We start from the raw sequence: 21,941 nt of genomic DNA on the forward strand, positions 1-21,941 counted from the left end.
CCAGTTTTCTCTGAAGACAAGATTTCTTCTACACTTACAGTACCTGAAGGATGCCATTTGCCAAAACACAGAGTGGAAGTAGGATGAGTGTTGAACTGATGGATGAATTGAAAAAGGCAGACTAGAAAGTTGGTAGCTTTTAATTACCAGGGTTGTGTCTACACAAATGGAAGATCTTATTAGATGCTGGTTCTTCACAGTGCTGTTTTATCTACTGTAATTTTAGAAATTCAAAATGGTTGTTTATGGCCAAGTTTACCCTAATGATATTATTACCAAAGTTACAAACAGAGATTGTATGCTCATTTCTTTCCTTACTGATTTGCTGCCAGGGTTCAGACGGATTTTCCCTCTTCTTTCCAGACTGGATCACTTTTTGTCATCATGTGAAATTTTGACTACTGAGTGACTTTGGTTCCTGCTCTCCATCTGAAACAAAGCTAGAACCTACTCATCAATTTGTAAACCAAACAGAAACAGAGGGTCTCTGGTATCCCACCCTTAATTAATACTGACCAAATGCATGGTCTGGAACCCGATAGCTACTCCAGAGTATGTAGTGGTTTAGAGAGATGTTTTTGTTGGTATATAACAAGTTCAGTCAGCTTTGCTCTGACTGTTGAGTCTTTGAAATATTATAAGTAAATAGTTGTCCTCCATTCAAAAATAAGAACTATGAAAGGGATATTACCTGTCATGCTCCTAACAGCCCTTTAAAACTCTAAGCAGCTGCACAGTGATCAAATTCAGTAAAGATGTAGCAAACATTGTTTAATAGTCTATCAGATGCCTCCTGCTTAAGAGCATCACGAATTGTTTACAAAAGCATGAACATTTCATAAGGTGAGACATATCTGCAGTAGAGTTCCCTTTATTTCAGAACATTAAAGCACACAATCATTAAATACACTTAAGACTTCTATTGTGCTATCTAAAAAGCTACGCTCGAAGGTACACACTGCACAGATCTGGTGGCATCCACTTCTAACAAGTGGAACATCTAAATCAAAGCAAAGGCTTCACATAAAAAATAGATCTTACTCTCTGCAACTGTATTCTTAAAAAAAATGGTGGGGATGATGAGATTGAATGGAAAGAAAGTGGATTACTGAAGCAACAATCACCTCCCAGATTTAATGCAGGATGTTATTTTTATCAGCTCATCTGCAGATGGCAGAAATGAAAGCTGATTAAGGCAAATGCTTCTTAAGAAAGGCGATTTCTTGTAAACAACATAGAAATTATTTTTTACTTCATCAGAAGCTTTGTCAGGAGTGACACTTGCAATGTTCCAGGCCCTGGGGGGACCCCTGCCCCTCTCACTGCTGCTCTCTATTTCTGAAAGGATTACGTGCTGCTTTGTGGAATGCCAGCTTGCAGCTGGCTGTGGGTAGAACTGAGCTTTCTCTGCAGCCAGCTGCAGCAGCAAAACATGCCACCAGAAGACTTCTCCAGTGGCCTTCAGAATGTGCTTGACCTCAGGGCTTTGGTATCTGCCTGGCAGTGTACTGTTTGCAACATTTTGTGGGTTGCCCATATCAAACTATTCAACAGCACAACAATTCAGTAAAAAAAGAGTGTAAGTGTAATAGAAAAAAAGTACCTTATTTTAAAGCATATTAAGAAAAACTAAGCTATGCTTTCTTACTAAGAGCTGCTGTGCACAAATGCTTTGATCCCAAACTAATCAGTGTCTATTAATTAATTGGCACCTAACCAACATAAGTCACTAAGCAGTCAAGTTTTTTTAAGGGGAATTTCCTCTTAGCATCTTCTCATGTCCTGACTTGGAATTTTCCTGCTTTTGTAATATATTTGACACCTTTAAAAGGCTTGTATTTTTCTCCATACATGTCTAGACGATTCACTTTCAGTCCTGAAAAAAGACAGAGACAAGTACAAAGTTAAAAGCAGAACACTAGGAATCACAGCAGTCTGATTAGAAATCCATCTGTCTTGAAGCACCTTAGGATTGGTTAGGAAGCTCATTTTCCTTTCTTTCACAAGTTCATCTGGTTTGAAGCAGCATATGAGAACATTCTTGTCACCTAATCATAGCTGTCTTGGCAGGGCAACATGTTTCTCTTCTACTCCATAAGCCAATAACCTCTTTCCAAGAGATGAATTATGGAAGAACCGAGTCTATCTTCCACAGCTCCTGTACTCCTGTACACTGTATTCTTTCCAATCATGGAGATGAAGCAAAGGACAAGTTTCAGAATTCTTTTCAGTCCAAGTCATAATTGCAAGAACCAGCAATCCCTCTACTATTCCTTGAGGAAGGCCAGTAGCTATTAATTACCCACATCTTCAGGTTGTTCTGTGCTTTCTCACATGTCCTTTATCTTTGGTGTCCAGCCACTGGACCAGCTCTATCTTGCTAGATTTAAACTAGTTCAAGAGGAAACTGCAGGATTCTGTTCTTAAACAGAAATACAGTTATTTACTCCAAAAACTCTACGGGCCAAAAAGACCGTAGCCTGGTACCTTTCCAGAAAGGTACCACATGTACTACCACCAACTCTCATCAACTGCCTTCAGTCATCCTCCTCCACCTCCTCTCTGAATGTGAGTTCTTGAACTGTTAGAGCCTTGATCCTGCAAAGCTTGATTGGAGAAGCATTTTACACAGGGACAACTCACTTGATTTAAGTGTTTGAAGACTGAGGCCTTGTCTGCTTTAAATTTACTCTTGCACTACGCTATAGACTTCATTCTGCTTTCACTTGCAGATTGTTTCAAAGATGGAAAGCTAACCACCTCCAGAAGGAAAGAATAAGAAGAGCATTCTTCAAAATTAATGCATTTTTATGACCACTAGAAAGAGCTTTAGTGGTACAAGGCTAAAGCAAGTTGGGAGCAGCACACTAAATCATCATTCATCAATCTTCACTAAAGGATATGTTTGCATGTTTAATGCACCAGTCAACAAAGAAAAATTCAATTATTCTGTATACTTATCACAGTCTTTCTTGAGCAAAGCAATTGTGAATTCACAATTCCCAGCAAAGAAATCTTCCAGCAAGGGTAACTTTCAGGTTTGGGTAAATCAGACTTATCATTTTGGACCAAGTTGACTTCAGATGTTCATCTCAAATTAAATGATTAACAGTTTCCCACTTCATTTCCACACCAACTTTTTCTGCCAGCATCAATTTCATGTAATACTCCCCCCCCTCTACTCACCTGAAATTGCAAGCTGTTGTATCTTAAACTGGATGTTTAAACTTGGATTCTCCTCTGGCTTGGGGGCTCCAGACTGCAGGTTCACTATGCCCTTCAGATTTGGTAGCTTTTGAGGGGTAATTTTGCCCACATCCCATGTTAGCACCTTGTCAGGAAGGAGAGAATAGTAGCAGTAGCATTCTAGGAAACAATCCATGAGGTCAAGTTCATGTGCAGCTTTTAGTTTGCAGGCTGGGTACAGACCTGGGTACAGCCTGGGAGCCCTGAGCATTACCTCACTGGCTGGGAGAGGGCTCCTGCAGGTATGGGGTATTTTATTCACCCTGTCAGTGTGGGTCTGTGCACTGAGAAAATTGTGTTCCCTTTGCTAAGGATAATTGACCCTGATGTCTGTTGAAGTCAGCTGGATCCATGAAGCCAAGACAGTAATAAGCACAAAGACCACAGAAACTTAAACACAAGAATGAGGAAGGTAGGAGCAAGGCACTGGACCAAAGGAGATGTCTAAGCCAGACTAACTTTCTCAAGGCTCACGTGTTTGCCATTGATTCTTACATTCATTGGAAAAATGTGGAACCAAGCAGGCCCTTTACTCACCCATAAGAAGTGATTTGTTTGCTCTTATCATAAACTCATAAATGCAGAAAAGCCTCAATTCTCTATGCTTTAAAAAATTTTGCAGTTTCAATCCACCTAGTTATCCCAACTCTTGATAAAAACACAGTAAAATTTATTTCTGCAGAGAGAAAAGCACACCTTAAGTTTTTTTGTTGGTGCTTTTCTTTTAAAAAGATCAAGGTCTATTGTTTTTGAAACAAAATGCTACTTGGAGAACTTTCCCTAACAATTTCAATGAATTGCTGCTGAGATATTCCAAGGGCAGCAGAAAGCTCAGAGCAGGGTATTAGAGCCAGCAGAATGGTTTGGCTCAAACTGCTTTTCAGCAAAATGGCTCCTCAGTACTAAAAGGCTTCAGGAGCTTTATGAAATTCAGGTCTCAAGCCCCAACTCAAGGGCAAGGAATCAGGAGCCCAAGACATGTTTTTTCAGACACTTTATTTTCCTGTGTGTCTTTACGTAGATCTTTCGGAAGAAATTTTTTTCATCTCCTGCTCCCAGTTTTTCTGTCTACCCATTTTAAAGGCTAGTGCATTTTCTTCAGAAAAATATGTTTTTACATATTTTGCATATATTGCAAAATATATCATGGCTAAAACTATCAGCAAAATACTGCTGCATCCACTAAGGAAAGATATTAGTGGGTGAAAGAGCAGGGTGGAAAGAGAGGATGGGAAGGAAAGGGATACTGGCAAAGTCAAAAATCAGAGCTGTAGTGTATCTAAGTTTGAAAAAGCAAATTTTAAAGGTAAATTTTTAATTCATAAATGTATGCTGAACAAAGTTTTCTGCCAAGTGTGGAACATTGTTCCAGTATTCTGCAGCGTGGGTGACTTGTAGTAATGCCATCTTCAATATTTAAATAAATAAAAATTAAATACTTACTTTAGTAACTGGGTCAAATGTATAGCTGCCTTGTGTAGCAGTGAGGTTCATGTTAAGTACAGCCTTTGGCATGTGAACTGTCATGACAACTCCTTCTACTGTTTTTCCCATATTCTGTTTTGGTCCAATTGTAACATCAAATCTTCCTGAAGAAGTATTTTCCTTAAAGCTGATCATGTGCTTCACATATACAGGAATTGCCACCAAGCTGAAAAGAGAAGACAGTAGCTGAATGCATCCTGGCTATTTCTCTGCTTGAGAAATTAAAGCACTTTCTCATAAATACCTCTTGCATTTCTGGTAGGTGTTCAAGTGAGAAGTGGTTTGTTTCAGAAGTGATAAATTAAATGATGCTCTGCTCTTCAGCATCATTGCTGAAACGATTCTATCAGCAGAGAATCACAGGAAAAAATAATTTCTTTATTTTCTTCCAAATACCTTGTCCTATTCTCTCTTCATCTGTGTTGTGTTTTGGTCTGTTTTTTTTAAGTAATCTCACTGATTCAAATCTCAGAAGACCCACCAGTCAGACTAGGCATTAGTTTACAAATATCTGCAGTTTGGACTTTTTTTGCTTTACTCTCTTCATGAAGCTCAGAGTCCTCCATGTACACAGAGACTTACCCATAAAACATCTAGCACCAACAACAGTTACTAGAACTGAACAGCCCTGTATCTCTGTCATGTGTGATTTACTCCACTGAAAAATTATTGCTGAGTATCCGCAGGTCACTGAAAAATGGTTCTTTTCTTTTAGTGGGGACAGAGCAACAGATGAGACAAAACCTGAGCACACACATTTCAACAATGCAAATTTCCCCCTTAACAAGGAGGAATGTGCCGTTACTCAGGTTGAAAGCAGCAGGTAGTGTAGCTGGAGAAGGAGCGTGTGTGAATGGAAACGTACTTCTGGGAACTGACGCGGTAGGAGATCAGTCTGAAATTGCCATCGGGAGGAATAAACGAAAGGACTCTCTCAGACTCCCAGCGTTTGAACCGAATACACGGGTGGAAGCTGACATCATCCAGCAGCCGTGGGTTCTGGAAGGAGTGGCAAAATGGTACGTGAAATCTCATCAAGTACTAGCAGGTTGAGCTAGCTACTGAACTCTGCCCAATTCCCATTTCTGAGACTCTGAGTAGCCACTATCAGAGACGTGTTACTGAGCTAGATGGATTTCTGATCTGACCCAGTACAGCAGTTCCTGTGAGGGGATTTTTATGTACAGACAAAAGCAATTCCAACTACTAAATGCAACTACAATGCAGCTTCTACAATATAATGCAACACTTGTTACTTTTCATATGTGTAACATATGAAATACTTATCCTAAAGTTGTTTAACTCTGATCACTAAGAAAAATAAATCCCGAGCAATTAAGATTCCCAAATATAGGCTGAATTTACCATGAAAGACAGAGAAAGATCTGGCATTCCTGAGAGCTTTATACACGAATCAATAACACCTTGGATTTCTGCAAAGACTGTGGAACCTGCAGGGAAAAACAAGACACTTGACTTAATGTTATTAAAGGCCTAACAGATGTGGTGAAGTACAGCTAGAGGGCACAGATGACATTTGCACAACACTCAACAACATGCCAAGCCCAGCTAGGAAAGGTCATTCCAGTTACCTGTGTCCTGGGCAGCTTGCTAAAGTACATGAGCCAGAGCAAACAGCCTGTCCCAAATTGGTTAATTATACTTGTGCCAGCTGTTACACAGGACTTGTACTGGATGTGCTTCAACTGGTTGCCAGCAATAAGCAAATAAGAATTTCCTAACACACCAGCTCTGAATCTTTTCTTTCATCCCTGTCCCCAGTCTCCAGAAAACTAACAAGTTGTGTATTGGTGCAGGGAAGTTGAAGCACATCAAAACAGTCAATGTTAAAATGCAGTAAGTTGGTGCTATAAAGCTCCAGCTAATCTTGGCTTTCACAAGTAAAGGTTGTTTAACAGTGAAATGAAATATTCATCTTCATCTTAAATAAATCTATAGCAAAAAGCCCCAAACCTCAAAGTAGGAGTACTAAGCATTTTACCCGGGAAATTAAATACCCTCTCAGAACAGAAAGGTATAAGCAGGACTCTGGACTAATTAATTAGCTCCACATGCAAAGGTAATTTTAGAAGATAGGTAGGAACTGGCTTATCTAGGCAAGGGGAAGGAGAAATGGTGGCTTTATACTTTGTTTGAAAAGAAGAGATCTTGTTTCAGGTTAAAGCAGTCGACCATATCCCTATGAAATAAGGTAATTTCCCTATTCAAGGGGAGCAACCTTATCTACCTTAGTCCTAGTGAAGGCTATAAAGAAGGGCTCTTGCATTGCTAGTCCCCAAGGGATCAGAGCAGAAAGGAATAGCTATGGCTACTGTAGCAGATCCTCAGTAGGAAATTAAACACTCAGTGCACACCGAGCATTCGATTCAGTCTATTTCACTGGCCTGAAATATACAGAAGTTGACCATGGTCTTGATTGTACCTTCTCAGACTAAGCCCTCACACTGCTCCTGGGAATCCTAAGGAGCTGGGACAGTAACACAGTCATCAGCATGTTCTGTAAGGGCCCTTCTTTTAGATTCAAGGTGGGGAGAGTAAGAGCTGCACAACAGCTATTTATGACTATCCACTTCAACGGGGGCCAAAGCATTTGCTGAAGTGCTGTAAAGAACCAAACCAACACTGGCACTGCTAGAACAGTAGCACTGAATGAATAATCAGAAGTTTGCTCCCTGCCCCATACCACCACGTAAGGGTGTCCTGCAGTTTTCACCCTTGCTAACTGCTAGCCCCAATACTGAACAAAACAGCAGGTTCCTGCCCACAGTTGCAGTATTCTTTTTGCATAATTTTTTTCCTATTTCCTGGCATACAAGTTATCAGGTTCCACCTCAAAGTTAAATCTCAGAATAAAAACTTCTGTATTTGAAAATGATATGTTTCATTCACAGAAAAGAAAGGAGTATTATTATGCTTCATAATATCTGGCTCCAGCTTAAATATAAGGAAAACAATACTGTCCAACTATTTTGCACCAAGTTTATTTTGTTATCAGAAGAAACCTAATGAAGGATTTTGTCTTGCTCACTTGAGGGCCTTCAAGGACTACAGTACATTGTTGGCAGGAACAATGGGAGATAATTTTCTTATCACATTTCAACTACTTTTTTTTTTTCCATTTATTACCTGTTATGAGATAATCAATAGACAAACAAAAAACATACTTCTTGTGGATGTTCTCAAAGCAGCCCAGAGCATGTTGCTATTTTAAGATACACTGAAAAATGCATTTAAGTTATAATTTATATTGAATATTTCTACCTAAGATATAAATGCATGTATACAAAACATATGCAAAAAAATAAGGTTGGACTGTATTCTCTCTAAAACATCATTAGCTACACGTAAACACACTCAATAAACAAATATTAAAGGCATCTTACCCGATTTGTCTATAATCGCATCAATTTCTTCAATGACATCAAAATAGGCTTCATTGTTCGTGTATTTTACTCCCGCTCTGCGCCAAGGAATGTTGGATAACTGTCCAGTGGGAAGTGTATCTCCCACATTACTACTGCCTTAAAAATGAAAAGAAACTCAAAATCAGTAAGTAATTACAAAAGAAATGTTTCAACTGCCAGAATTAAAAATCAAATCAAGGCTTGCCCCCAAGAACTGCAGGCTATAGCCTAGACCCCTACAATTTGTAGGGTGACATGAAGGCACTGGAGCCATGTGTCCAGACTTAACAGCTTTCAGGCTACATCTTCCACAGCAAAATACAATGCTCAAGTCAGCAAGAGGCTTGAGTGGGCGTAGATGTGGGGCTAGATCTTGTGGAGGATTTCATCACTAATTCAAGACATGACAGTTCCCTGTGAGGGCCTTAAGCCTGCTTCCTCCTTCTCCTAAGAGTTTTAGCTGGATGACTTCAGGGCTGATTAACAGGTAAGAGTCATTAGCAAGAAAGATGTGTAAGAAGCCTTAGGGAGGGCTCCTACAATCTTTGCTTGGAGCTGGTGCTGGGCTGAGGTTCTCACCCTCTCAATACCCATGAGCTACCCTGCATCAACATGACAGCCATGTCTATGCATTACCATGTGCCAAACTGATCCAGACCCTGGCCCAGACTGGACTTTCTGGCTTGACCTGCCCCATTCTGATGGATGTTACTGGCAAGCACTGAGCTGTACATGACCTGTTATCATCTGATTCTGTCCCTGACCTGTTGCCTCAACTTCTGGGCTCCCAACCAACAATGCCACTGTCCCTGCCTGCCTTGCTCCCAACCCTTGGCTCCTGGTTCTCAATACTACCCAGCACGAGAAGAAGGCTTCCTGAGCTATGTAGTTATAAAGTAAATTGATGATACTTTAAAAGGTAAAAAAAAATCTTATCACTTCTGAGGCTTAGGTGACTGATGCCAGAATCCCAACAACTAGAAACAACTCTCTCTGCTAGAAGTAGGTCTTGGGACAGGGCCACAGCTCATGCTGACTTGTGCTCTTTAGCACAATGAACATGGTAGTGTGTCTTGCCACGTGGAACAGCTTCACTGAGAAGCTGGTGGCAGGTATCATTTCTACAAAACCTGCTTGGGCAGGCCCTAGCCTGGCAGGAAGAAAACAGAAAATTTCATTCTTTTGAGCAAGTAAACCCCTTTTTTTTGAGAAAAAAAAACCCTTCCTGAAGTCCACCCCTGTATGTGCTGTAACTCAGCAGGGAGGAGTTACAACAATTTCCTCACTCCCACTGCATCTCTGAAGAGGAGCAGTTGCTGTGTCTGTCCCTCAGCAGCCTTGCAGGGTGCAGCAGTGCTGCCAGGCCAGGTAGGTAAGAGACCTCTTAGGCTGCTGTTTCCACACGCTCAGCTGTTGACAGTGACAAGATGCAGGCTGCCTTGGGCAGGCGCTTTAGGCTCCTAGGGAATTTTAATAAGGCTTTAGATAAAACAAGAGGATTTGATGCTGCAACCCTTGGCTTCAGGAGTCTTAATTCTCCTTACAGAGGTCCATCTAGTCCATTAATGTAATATTTTTCATAAGTGTAAATACTAACATCCCAATCCACATTTAACAAACCTAACTAAACTCCAAATAACAGAAATTAAAACTGATGAGATTTATACTCAAAGACTAAACCATATTTACTACCTTAAAGACCAGCTCCTCTGAGTATTATGTGTGTGGCCCTGCAGCCCAACTACTCCCCTTCTCTAATACAATGTACAGGCGACCGTCTCGCATCTCTCTGCCCCCATGTGACACCTCATGGCTCACCTCCCTTGCACCCGCTTGCCAGACAAGCAGATTCCACCAGCTCAGCTGACAGACATTTGGCTTCATCACTGCAAGACAGACCCATTTACAACAGCCTGAAATCAGTTGCGAAATCAAATCCATATGAATCCATGTGCTGCTCGGTGGTGGGGGCAGGGTGGAGGATGAGGACAGGCTATTTGCTCCCCTTCTTGCTATCTGTTCCTACCCGTCAAGGATTTATTAGGTATCTATTATATACCTTCCTATAAGGATTTCTTACAAAATGCTTAACCTTCTCCAGTGCCCCTCAGTTATTCAAGGCTTGGGGTGAGCTCTGTACCAATCCCAGAGCACCTGTCTCCAGTATGTCCTGACTGTGTTAGGAGCTGCTTTTCCTGAGGGACTTCAGCAGCTGTGGCTGAACCAGGCAGTGCCTCCAAGGACAGCAAAGGGGCCAGGCATAAACTGCAAATAAGGAGGCAGTTGTTTTTATTCAACTCCTATTGATGAGAAGTGGCAGGACAGTGTGTAACCTTACAGGTTCACACCAATATATATTTTTTTTTAGCTACAAGGAATGATAGGGCTTTCTTTTTAAACAGTTGTCATTGCTGAAATTACATTTTTTCATACCTGTGATGGAGTTGACAACAGAGCGCAAAATTGTGGGAGGCTTAATCAGCTCCTTCAGTATGTTAGATTCTGTTGCCAGTGGAAAGCCATTGTCTAGCATTTCTTCTAGAAGTTCATACACAATTACTACATTGTCCTTAATTGCCGTCTCAGAACATTCACCGAAGTAATCCTAAACAAATTCAGAGATTACAAAAGAGAGGATTTTTATTTCTGTTAGAATGCTTTGCAAAAGGAAGTTTGTTTGGTTTTTTCTTACAGAAACCCTCCAATATATGAAGGCATTTTAGTGCCTAAACTGACTGTTTCTATAGTCTGATGGCATCCTATTATTAATGCTATATTTATCATTGAACTGAAAATAAATACAAGCAGGAACAGGGAAATAATGTAATGTAATGTAATACTATTTATGTTACCAAGGTCTTTCCATGTGTGAACATTAACACAACTTCAGCTACAAGACTCCTTTATTTTATGGATACTATCTTCTGGCAATGCTCAATCTTCACAGCATTTCCTTTATAAACAGTATCTGTGAAATTGGCTGTGAAGTGACTTCTTTGCAGCCCTTTCCTCACTACAGAATGCATGCTGCCCGACTACATGCTCCTTCTTCCCATCTACATAACATGAACAGTACAAAAGCTTACAGAAAAAAACCCAGTATTTACAAAGTGGGATTTGGGTTCTGGTGCCTGTGAATGTACAAAATAAACCTCTTTTTCCTTTGTACTCTATAAACCTGTGCTTGAATTAAAAATCACAGACAGAGAAATCACTGACAGAAGGGTTTATTACCTTTCTCTTAAAGACGTTTATACAAAAAAAACCCCTATGAAGTTGTTTTAGAATCAGAATCACAGAATGTTAAGGGGTGGTCCCAGCACCCCCCTGCCATGGGCATGACACCTCCCACTAGATCAGGTTGCTCAAAGCCCCATCCAACCTGGCCCTGACCACTGCCACAGTCAGGGCATCCATAGCCTCTCCAGGCAACCTGTTCCATTCATTATTTTACCACCCTCACAGTACAGACTTTTTTCCTACCATCTAGCTTAAATTTCCCCTCTTTCAGTTTGTACTCATTTCTCCTTGTCCTATCACTATAGCTCCTGACAAAGAATCTCTGGCTTCCCCACAGGTCCCCTTCAGACACTGAATTTTACAATCATTGAATGGTGACAGACCTGGAAAGTATCTGCTACTCGGTGCAGAAATTCAATTACGAAGAGGGGTGGCACTTCTGTCTGTATTACAGACACAAAGAAGATTTTATCCCGATAGATGCTGATGAGGTAGTGGTGTGGAGTTGAGATGACAGGAGGCACATTCTCAACATCAATTGCTTTCTCCTGAGCTTCAAAGAAATAATCGCACACAGATTGGCTCACAACGCTCTTCCAGTGCTTCTCCAAGAATATATCACCAGAACAGTTTATAAGAAACAGGCTGTGGATCATTTTCTGTTGGAAACACATTAAAAGAAGTTAAAATAAACAAAAGGGTATGTGGATTGACATTTCTTAACCCAGATTCCCTTTCTTATGACGGTTACTCTTTATTAACATGCACTGAGATTTTAAGAAAAATATCTACTTTGTTGCTTTTCTCAGAATTCCATTTTCTTTATTTAGAAGAACATTCCACCAAAAAAATATTTGCCACTGGATTAAGTTGCTAACGTATATCACAATGCAAGCATGAAGAAAGCACCCTTGTTTTCAGCTTTCAACCTATCTGGTATTTGTAATTTATTTCTTAAAGAAAAGCTGACTCCCATGAGCTGGCACTCACTCAAACGTGTTTGCCGATGTGAGTTACTCATACAGAAAGTTTCCTATGGCAGTGCAGTTGGCCTGGAAGTTGCTCACATACCTTAGAATTGCTCTGTCTTAAAGATACAGCTCTTTAGCTTGTCAGCTTTCAGCTGTTGAACTAGAAAAGTGCTTTTTACTTGCTGGCAGATTAGTCTTATAATCTATGCCAAGCTGGACTTGGGTAAAGGGTTGGAATTCATTAGAAGTACACAAAACTAGCCATTTAAATCTGATTTAATGAATAAAATTGCCTCAAATGTGTTTGTCATACATGAAATATGTTTACATAAAATGTTTTTCACTTAAAAACTCACTTATGTAAAAGGGGAGTATGAACTGCAGGTAAGGAATGTAACTTTTTTCTTATCTCTTTAAAGATTTACAAATAACATGCCTCAGCCACTGATCCTTCATTTTATTCATGGGGCAAGAAGCTTATGTGCCTATTAAAAAAAATAATTCCAAGTCTATTTCTCAACTTTCAGTGCAATAGTAAGTGAACTAAGTAGCTGATAAAATGAATAGACTATTATCTCTGCATCTACAGAGGACACAAATTCTAGAAGACTTCAGTTTATCTCTTCAGCCTTTACATGAGACAGATACAATGCTTTGGCTGACCTGCAGCATAATGATTCTCTTATAAAAAGTTCCAGTTAAAACTTGGGCTTGGAGAACAAACCAAACTGCAACCCCAATAGCGGCTTCTCAAGGTGAAGTTAACCTGCTACCCCATGTCAAGCATAAATTGATCAGTAGCTGAAGAAGCTGCCCCTGGCACTGGATTCCTTCCCTTTTGCCTCTCAGGTATTGATTTGAGTAATGTCTGTGGCTCTGCAATTATCTACATTAGGGAAATGGTCCAGCCAGAAACTGACCCAGCAAAAGGAGCTGCTGGTCAGATCAGCTTCCTAATGCAAGTTATTACACTGCCAGAGAGTGCTAGAACTGACATAGGGCATGTGGTGGAAATGGGCATATGATAGCAATGGAGATCCAGGATTTAAAGTTAGCTTTTGGGGAATTCAAACATGACAGCAAAGAGACCAGACAATTACTGGGTGTCCACACCTTGAAACAGGAAGGCCACCATCAACTCTGCATGTCCAAGAGAAGCCAAACACACCTACCAAAAACCTGTCATAGGTTTCAATAATTTTACCATGTTTGGCCAGGATCTTGTCCTAAAATGCAGATAAAATTTGCTCCTTCTCTGTTAACATGCTTTTACATGTTAGCATGCTAATGTAAAGATAGCATGGAAGCATCTAGATGCATATGGCCCAGTCCTACAGAGATTTTAATGAGTCCAAACACTGTATGACTAAATCTCATTCCATAATACTGGAATAAGCACTTAGCTCCACCCAGAGTGAGCTTGTGTTGCTGTGTGTCAGTCTAAACTACCCAGGGTACTAGCTCATCTACCAATACACTTGTAACAATGAAAAATGGTCTGGCCCTCCAGATTTTAACAAAACAAAAGTATGTCTTCCAAAGCTCATCAAAGACAGTGAGAGAGGACAGCTCAAGAAGGTTGTCAGCATGCTATTTCCCTCCACCTAAGTCAGCAGATGTGGGAAGAGAGCCAAGATCCAGCTTTCCAAATTCTAAACTCCAGCTGCTCCTTCACATGCATGACAGCAATGTGCTCATCTTCACTGAGGCCATGCCAGGTCTCAGATACCTCCTGCCAAGAGCATGCTGTCTTTGGTAGCCGACAAAAAAAGACCAACAGTTAAAAGGTGGACAAAAATATTAATCTAAGCCAATATGGAATGTAAAGGAAGTTCTTCTAGAAACTGTGATTGCAAATTTGCTTAAAAGTGGGAAAGGAAACAAAGGTACAAAGTGCTATTTCATGTTTCTACTATCTCTTTCCTGAACCAAGTTAATCTCTAATTTACTTTGTTAAGAAAACCAGACAATTTTAATACTGTGAGCACAGCATTTTTATAAAGGAGCCTTGACACAATTGCTTTAATCCAGTTCAAGTAAACATGTTCTGAATTTAGCCAGCATTGAACATTAAAGCCTTCCAAAATCTCCTGGACAGTCACACAACGGTGGCAAGTATAATCAACCACTGAATGTCAGTATTGTTCGACACCATGGCTGCCCACACATATAAAGGTGCTCAGCTATAAAGCTTAGAATAGATCTCCGTACATTTTTAAATCGATACAATAGCATATCTGTTAACAAATATCAGACCCATTTCCTATTAAATGCACACAAAGCTGCATCTGAGAATCTGGTAGGGCTCCACTTCCAGAGGAGCTGATCCACAGCCCGCTCTGGAGGAGCTATGTTGGACAGCAGGCAGCTTCCAGTGATACTCTGACAAAGATTATCAGACGTGCAACAGTGTTTGTATGCCACAGCAGTTGTTCTTCTGTTAACATTCATCCAGATTCTATTCATCTACAGATCAGAAATGGCTGCATTTGTCACAATATGCTTTTAACAAGTGCAGCTGTGCAGCAGACCACACAATCACAGCAAGCTCCTGGTGCACCAAATGACTGTAATAGCAGGGCCCTTCCTTTTGCCCTAAGTTCCACTTAGGATATTAGACCATGGCTTGATAAGCAATCAAGGGAGGGTGTGGATACCCGGAAACAGAGGAAGCACTTGGCCACTGCCCTTCTTTACTCATCTGCCCCAAGCTGCCTAGGTGCCAGATGTGTCCCTAGGCGTGCTTGTGTGGCCTCGTAGTGAACTGGAGTAGCAAACTGATCCAGGGGACTGCTCTTGGCAGATGACAGCTTTGTAGTACCTACGGAAACTGAGCAGTAAAATCCCACCTGGCTGCCTACCCTATCTTCTAAGTAGGAAGATAGGGATTACGGAATTTCCCATGATACATATTCTGCTTCAGGCATAAGACTTCCCTTCAAATCCTCTCACATACTCCTTTCTTCCTTCACAAGTTTTAGTAGTATGCTAATTTGCTGCTAATTTGAAGCACTCTGGAAAACTGAAGCTCTCTCCTTGCAGCCTAAGTGCAGAGCAGGCAGCCCCAGAGGCACAAACCCTACCCTGTCAGTCAAGGGGCAGCTCACTTGGTACGCTTCCAGTGCTGACTAGAATAAAGATGCTCTTATAGAAGTGGGGACATCAGTCTGTTATACACAAGACTAAGTAATTTGATTTATCCCAAACACTGTCAAGCAATTGGCACCAGGTGATTAAAGATGGATTTCATGTTGAATATCTTAGAACTGGCAACACTACAAAAATATCAATATAGGATATATAAACTATTATTTAACAAAAATTACTTACATTGCTCTAAATACTGAAGATATATTCCTGTTACTCTGTTTTTGAGTGCCAGATTTCATTTCAGACATGTAGAGATCCCTGAATTAATTTCTCAGTACCTGACTTTCTTGTCTCATCAGAACATAAGATGTGAAAAGCAAAAAAGATTGACAAATGCTGAACATAAGAAATCAATCCAATAACATTAAAATTCCTCACACCAGTAGGCCAACAGCAAAGTGTGTTAACAGCTGCAGCACTTTCAAGGTAAAGGTCTTGAAACAAAGTTCCTAAGCTTTAACAAACAGTAGGAAAAGTACATCACCAGAATTCAGGAATCACAAGATTCTTCTCCATGAAGAAGTGCCAGCAGAGACCACTTTGAGATGTCAGCACAAAACCATTCTAGGTAAGGTACTGAAGGTGTTTCTAGGACTATTCTAAAGGATGTGCCTTCCATTTCTTGGCTTTTAGGCTTACCTAAGAGCAGACTGAAGGTGTACGTGGGTCATTATCTGCATCTAGGCCAAAGCAAACTGTTCAAGCTTATTTTCAGTAGACTGACAGACTTTCCTGTTACTGCCTGACTGCAAGGCACCTTACAGGCTCTGCAGCAACAAGCAGCCCTGCAGTTTTGCAGCTTCTTTGCAAGGACTTCCTATCCTTCCTCTGACATGCAAAATTCCACATGATTCTTCTCAGCCATTTCCATCCTATCAGACTCTGAAGTCCATACAGAAGAAAAACTTATTTTAACTAAGACGCCTTCAATGAGCTGTTCCCATGTCTCTAACTTTTCTTTTGACTAAATCTGGATTTGCAATGTTACTGATTTTCAAGTTCTTGGCACGGAAACATCTGGACTAAAGTCACAGCAGGCTCACAAGACAAAAGTGGAGCTCACTGGCAAGAGAGGCTGTGAACATGGGAAAAAAGACTGATTGCACATTCTTGTCCTTAGCTACAATTAAGTACTCTGAAATGTAATTAATACAGAAATACTGTCAACAGCTGCTTTTCCATAACAGTGAGCTGAGTTCCATTCAAAGCTCTGAAACCACGAAGTGAGGACTTTATCACTGACCTCTGCAATGCCCTTTACAGCTAGTACTGTAATTACTGAAAATAGCCCCAAATAGGATCATCACTAGGAAAGTATTCCATAGCTTCAATGTACTCTGAATTTGGCATAGCTGCTCTGAGGGGTGGAAGGATTAGTGTGGGGAGACTGTCTGAGTCTCTGCTGTGTAATTGTAGAAATTGTAGAAATGAACTTCCAGTGAATGGAAAGTAATCAAATGCTTAATCTGAAGAAATAAGCTAAAATAGGCAGTTCTATTTCTATTGTAAAGCTAGTTGCCATGATCAGCTAGTCAGTACTTTAGCTTTTTCCTATAAATTCAAAATGTGCTACAAATGTATTCCTGACCTCCCCAACCCTGTTCACTAGCTTTCAGACAAGAAAACCTAATAAAGAGAAGTCCCATTAAACACCTGAACAACACTTTCAAGACACCCAACATGGCAGCTCTTCAATACTGTAAAACTGGCAGGACCAACCTGACACATCATTAGTAGCTGTGATTCAAGCTGATTAATCTGTAAGTCTCAAAGTATACTAAAACATGAATGTTCTGTAATTTCACAGTTTTTTAAATGCTCCTATTATTGTTTGTGTGTCTTAATGATGCTGCTCAAGTGTCATGACTCTTTTTATATGTAAGATGCCCACAGCTTAGGTATCGGCACATCAAAGTAAAACCATTTTTGCAACCTTTTTTAAGAACTGCTTGTTGTCTCCCTCAGTTAGTCAAGGAAAATTTCATATCTACTCAACACCATGAAGTGCTTATGTCTGTGCAACTACTCAGACATATTTTATCAGGAAGATCATCCCTATAAAAGACTAAATGCTTTGCTTCCCAGATGTTCAGCATATATTTATTTATCTTTGCTCTCATTTAAAACACTCTTAGTAACTTTCTGAAGTTGTTTTTAAAAGGAAGTAGTCCTTTGAGAATACTCTGAAGCTGTCTTAAATCAGTGTTTGGTATCCGTAACAAAATTTGCAGCTTCCTCTGTGCTTTTACTAGTAGCAATTACAGCCTGCATGAGCATTTGTGCAGCATCTCATTTACTGTTTGATGAGCTTTCCAATAATACACTTGCATGGTGCCTCTGTTGAATTTAGTTCCAGCATAAATCTCCTAACTGCTGGCAAGAGAGTTCCATCTCTTGTCAACAGAACAATATTAGATTCTGAATAAGCAAACAATATTAGATCTTGAATAACTGCAGTTCCCTTTGGGACCTGCAAGAATAGAAAGCTTTCCTTTAAAAGCTGGAAAATCAAGAGTTTCTCAAGAAAAAACCTACAGCAAAGTAATTAAAAATTCATTGCTAATACAACATTACATGGAAATGGGACATTTCGAACACAACTTACATCTGAATCAGTAGCTTTAGGACTACTAAGGGACAACTTAAGAAATTCACTCTCTGAAAGCAGTACTGAATAGACAGATAGGGCCAAATGGACACAGATAGAGTATCACATCACATATTTACTGCCCATAGGATTTTCAGGAAAACACTGATAATTTGGCTCGTATTCCAGCCAAACCATGAGAAACGCTGAATGGACAAGGCAGCAGGATTCAATCATAGGATATCAAAGCCCCAGCTCAGTAACTCTTTGTGAAAATGTTTTCCACCACACTCTCCCAATTCAGTTCTCCAGTAAGTCTGAAAGGCTGGAGCAACAGTGCTACCAGCTTTACACTACTCTCTTTCACAGGCTCTCTTTGAAGAGGTACTCAAGGTTCCAGAAAGGACAAGCACAGTGCCAGAGAGCCATGCACTACTGAAACATTCCATCAGAGCCAACAATGTGCATGTCAGCCCTTCCTAATGTGCGTGCACTCTGGTCCAACCAGTCCATACGGAGAGGGCACAAAGAAGGAATATAAATACTTGTACCTTCCTTCTCCTTCAAGAGGACAGAGCAAAGCAGCACTAATTCTTTTAACCTGTATGAATGAGTCTCATGAACACTCTTATTCTAAGAAGCTTCTGTTAAACGACTGCCTTTCATACATTACATTAAATAAGCGTAAACAAGATTTAACCTATCTTCTCTGTATTATTTTTTTTTAAGTTATATGTGAAGCTGTAAGTTGGGGAAAAATTAAAGGGATATAAGAGGAAGGAACTTAACATTTTAAACAAATTTTAATTTGGTTTCTTGCCATTGTTAAAGCCATGAAATACAGCTACCATTTGTCTCCTACTGTTCAGATTTCTCTACCTCAAGCACTACAATTTCTCTTTTCTGAATCCCCATGACAAGGTTTTTATTAAAGATTCTTCATGTAAGGGGATCTTTATGTGAGAGAATAACTGGGACTTAGCTGGTGCATCGCTGTCTTGCACAACAGAAAATTTCATTTCTGAATAAAACCAGGAAAATCAAACGTGAGAGGGCATGGAGTATTCTTCAAGTCTGATTTCTCATTTGCAAAGAATTTTCAGATTTGTGCACACAGGCAGTATAAAATCTATTTGTCCCTTTTTTCCTCCCCCCTACAAGTTTGCTTGTGTTTTTGAGTTAGCTCCCAACATTGGAGCAACCCAAAACAGTTTTCACAGAGAAATATCTTTCAGTTATTTCCTCTTCTTTTTTTTCTTTAATACATAAATGAGAAGCTATGTATGATTCAAACCTGCTGGCAACTGCCACAGTAGAATCATTCTCATGGTTGGCCTAGTCAGTTCCTTTGTAAAACACTGTTTCCATCATTTTACCTCTTGCAAGACTAATTGAACTTGGTTTTGCTTTTCTTGCAAAACACCTTTTCCTCTCCCATACTGCAGTCTGCCTGCTATGAACACAAATTTTCATCATTCAAGTATGATTTTTTGCCTGGTTGGTTATAGCAAAGCTACATTGAATAGTGACGCTATTTCTCCAGTTCGATTAACACTTAATGGATATGAACCATTCATCATACTGAGAAGATGGTAAGTGCATCACTAATTCGAAGCAGATTTGAACTGAAACAAAAGAAAAGAAGCGACAATCCTACTCCGTTACCGCTGGGTACTGAGCAGGGCAGGAGAGATGTGCAGTGCATACTGGTGGATGATAACGGGTTTATTCCCAGCACATATTATGCAGATCCGCACTCGCAGGGCCCCTAGCAAGTACAGCACGAGCAGAAACACCATGGCTGCAGCAATGCTGTTAAAGATCGACCCAGGTGAGCCGGCGCCGCTCCCCACCCGGCCTGCCCCTCCCGGCCTGGCCTTGCTGCGGGCTCTGCCGCCAGCGGCAGCTCCCACATCGCCCCTCCGGCAGGCCCTGTGCTGTCTGCCCTGACGCGCACAGTAAATGCCCTCCCGGTGCACAATCCCCCTCATCCCTGCGCCTCATCCTGGAGCGTGTGCGGTGCAGATCCGCCGCTACGGGGCTCTGACCCGACCCTGCTCACTGTCCGCCGGGCGGTTCCGCATCTCACCAGAGCCAAGAACAACGGAACGGGAGGGGAAGGCGGGGGTTTATTCAATCACGGCAATGATTTTGTATTTAAATGGGTACCGAACAACGGAAACGGAGGCGGATAAAACGGAAAGTCTCGGATTTGCCGGGCAGCCTCCCGGTATCGCCGCTGGCGGGGATGTAGCCCCTGCCCGACTCTGACCAACCAGCACGGCCGGGACCGAGCACGGGCGGCTCCCGCCTGGCAAGGATCCCGTCCTCCCGAGCAAGGGCAGCGCCGCCCCACTCCCTCACGGCCCGGGCCCCCCGCGCCTCACGTACCTCCCCCGGCCCGGCACGGCCCGTCCCGCTCCCGGGGCAGCGGCCAAGATGGCGGCGAGGCCCGGCGGCGGCGCGGGGCCGCCCCCCGGCGGAGGCGCGGGCGGCCGGGGCGCTGCCTGCGCCGAGCGGCCGAGCACGGCCCCCTCCCTCCCGCCGGCCCCGCTGCCACGGCCGCCCCGCACCGCCGGTCGGCACCGCTCGGCCTCGGCGGCCGGCAGGAGCCGGGAGCGGCGCCCGGGCGCTAAACCCACCCGGGCCGGCGCCGCGGCAACGCGCGGCTGGGCAGGGACGGCGGGCGGCGCGGGCTCCGCTCCCCGCCCCGTCAGGCGCCCGGCGCGGCCGTACGTTCGTCCCGGCGCCCCCGCCCCCCGGTGGCGGTGCCGGCGCGGTCGGCGGGGCGGGCCGGGGCCGGCGGGCGGGCCGAGGGGAGCGGAGCGCGCCGCACGCCGCCCAGCGCGAAGATGGCAGCGGGGGAGCCGCAAGCCAAGAAGCTCAAGCTGGAGCAGAAGCAGCTGAGGTAACGGGCGCCGGGACGTACTCTGCTTCGCGAGCAACCCCTGAGGGTGCCGGAGGGTCGGTCGCTGGTGCTGCCCCCGGCGGAGGGAGAGAGGCGTGTCGCCTCCTCCGTGCGGTCCGACTCCGCCGGCAGGGTTCCGCCGCGCCGGGCTGCGTTCGGCCGGGCTGCGCTCAGGGGGTGCGGGCGGCCCCGCCGCGGCACCGGGCGCACGTGGAGGCGGCGGCGGGGCCGTCCCGCCGCGCTGCCCCGGCTCCTGCTGCGGTACCGCTGCCCGGGCCCGGCGGCTGCCCGCGGGCGCCGCCGCACTGGGCTCTCCGCAGCCGGGGCAGGGGCGGGTGGGCGGCGCGGGGGCCGCGCTGTGCCGTGGGGTCGGTTCGGACAGTGCGAACGAGCTGCTGAGCATCTGGACGGGGTTCGGTGAAACGGAACGCTGCCCGCAGCGATGGCCCCCGTACTAGAACACAGCTGGGGTTGTCATTCCGTCTGCCTTCCTTTTGAGAACAGCCCATGAAAAATGCCACAATTAATACTCGTGCGAGGGTCTCTGTCCCCGTTCGACAGGAAACTGAAAATCCGCGTTAACAGTTACGTTCTCTTGAAGACACGTGGTATATTTTAAAATATTTTCTTATTGAAATAATCTGTGCGATTTGCTATACTTCCTCATTTCTGTGATCACAGTACAATAGCACTGACTGAATCCCATCTGAATGATGGCCTGCACAGACATAAGTCATTTATTTTTGAATGTCATAGCAGCCGAATGTAAGGTTTCTCAATGGAGGATGCACAGTCCAAATGAGAATTGTGAGTACTGAGAGCTTTCTTCGGGGCAGTTTCAGGTTTGTTTTCTCAGGATTATTCAGATATGAACAAAACTGTAAGATAGCTCACTTCCTTCCAAGTTTTCAGTGTACAAAGAGAATTAA

General features: G+C 42.8%; 2 protein-coding genes across 4 annotated transcripts in view; one reads left to right on the plus strand and one right to left on the minus strand.

Moving 5' to 3' along the window:
- Positions 1–756: 756 nt before the first annotated feature.
- On the minus strand, positions 757–21,264 carry AP3M1 (adaptor related protein complex 3 subunit mu 1). 3 transcript variants are annotated; one of them, XM_086901106.1, is made up of 9 exons: positions 21,034–21,264; positions 11,780–12,055; positions 10,590–10,761; positions 8,136–8,273; positions 6,097–6,182; positions 5,597–5,730; positions 4,690–4,897; positions 3,187–3,331; positions 757–1,876 (listed from the first exon to the last, which is right to left on the minus strand). In XM_086901106.1, exons 2-9 carry the CDS (start codon positions 12,050–12,052, stop codon positions 1,776–1,778), a joined length of 1,257 nt encoding a protein of 418 aa, XP_086757232.1. In that variant the 5' UTR covers positions 12,053–12,055; positions 21,034–21,264; the 3' UTR covers positions 757–1,775. The 3 variants fall into 3 exon arrangements, with proteins under 3 accessions (XP_086757232.1, XP_086757233.1, XP_023785172.1); XM_086901107.1 differs by lacking the exon at positions 21,034–21,264 and adding an exon at positions 20,747–20,863; XM_023929404.2 differs by lacking the exon at positions 21,034–21,264 and adding an exon at positions 20,496–20,644.
- The window catches only part of ADK (adenosine kinase), a 272,405-nt gene continuing 271,333 nt past the window's right edge, over positions 20,870–21,941 (plus strand). Inside the window, exon 1 of the mRNA XM_086901108.1 lies at positions 20,870–21,012. Coding sequence (XP_086757234.1) covers positions 20,957–21,012 — 56 coding nt within the window. The 5' untranslated portion in view covers positions 20,870–20,956. The remainder of the gene's footprint in view (positions 21,013–21,941) is intronic.

This window comes from Cyanistes caeruleus, chromosome 8 (genome assembly GCF_971803275.1).
Source record: "Cyanistes caeruleus chromosome 8, bCyaCae1.hap1.1, whole genome shotgun sequence".
Classification (NCBI taxonomy): Eukaryota; Metazoa; Chordata; class Aves; order Passeriformes; family Paridae; genus Cyanistes; species Cyanistes caeruleus.

Bases quoted from the DNA above. Each gene is read 5' to 3' on its own strand.
- AP3M1 (XM_086901106.1), bottom strand. From the start codon at position 12,052: ATGATCCACAGCCTGTTTCTTATAAACTGTTCTGGTGATATATTCTTG. The intron at 6,183-8,135 runs GTAAGATGCCTT...TTTTCCCTGCAG, and splicing joins TGCGATTATAGACAAATCGG to GTTCCACAGTCTTTGCAGAA. The intron at 1,877-3,186 runs GTGAGTAGAGGG...GTCTTTTTTCAG, and splicing joins ACAACAGCTTGCAATTTCAG to GACTGAAAGTGAATCGTCTA.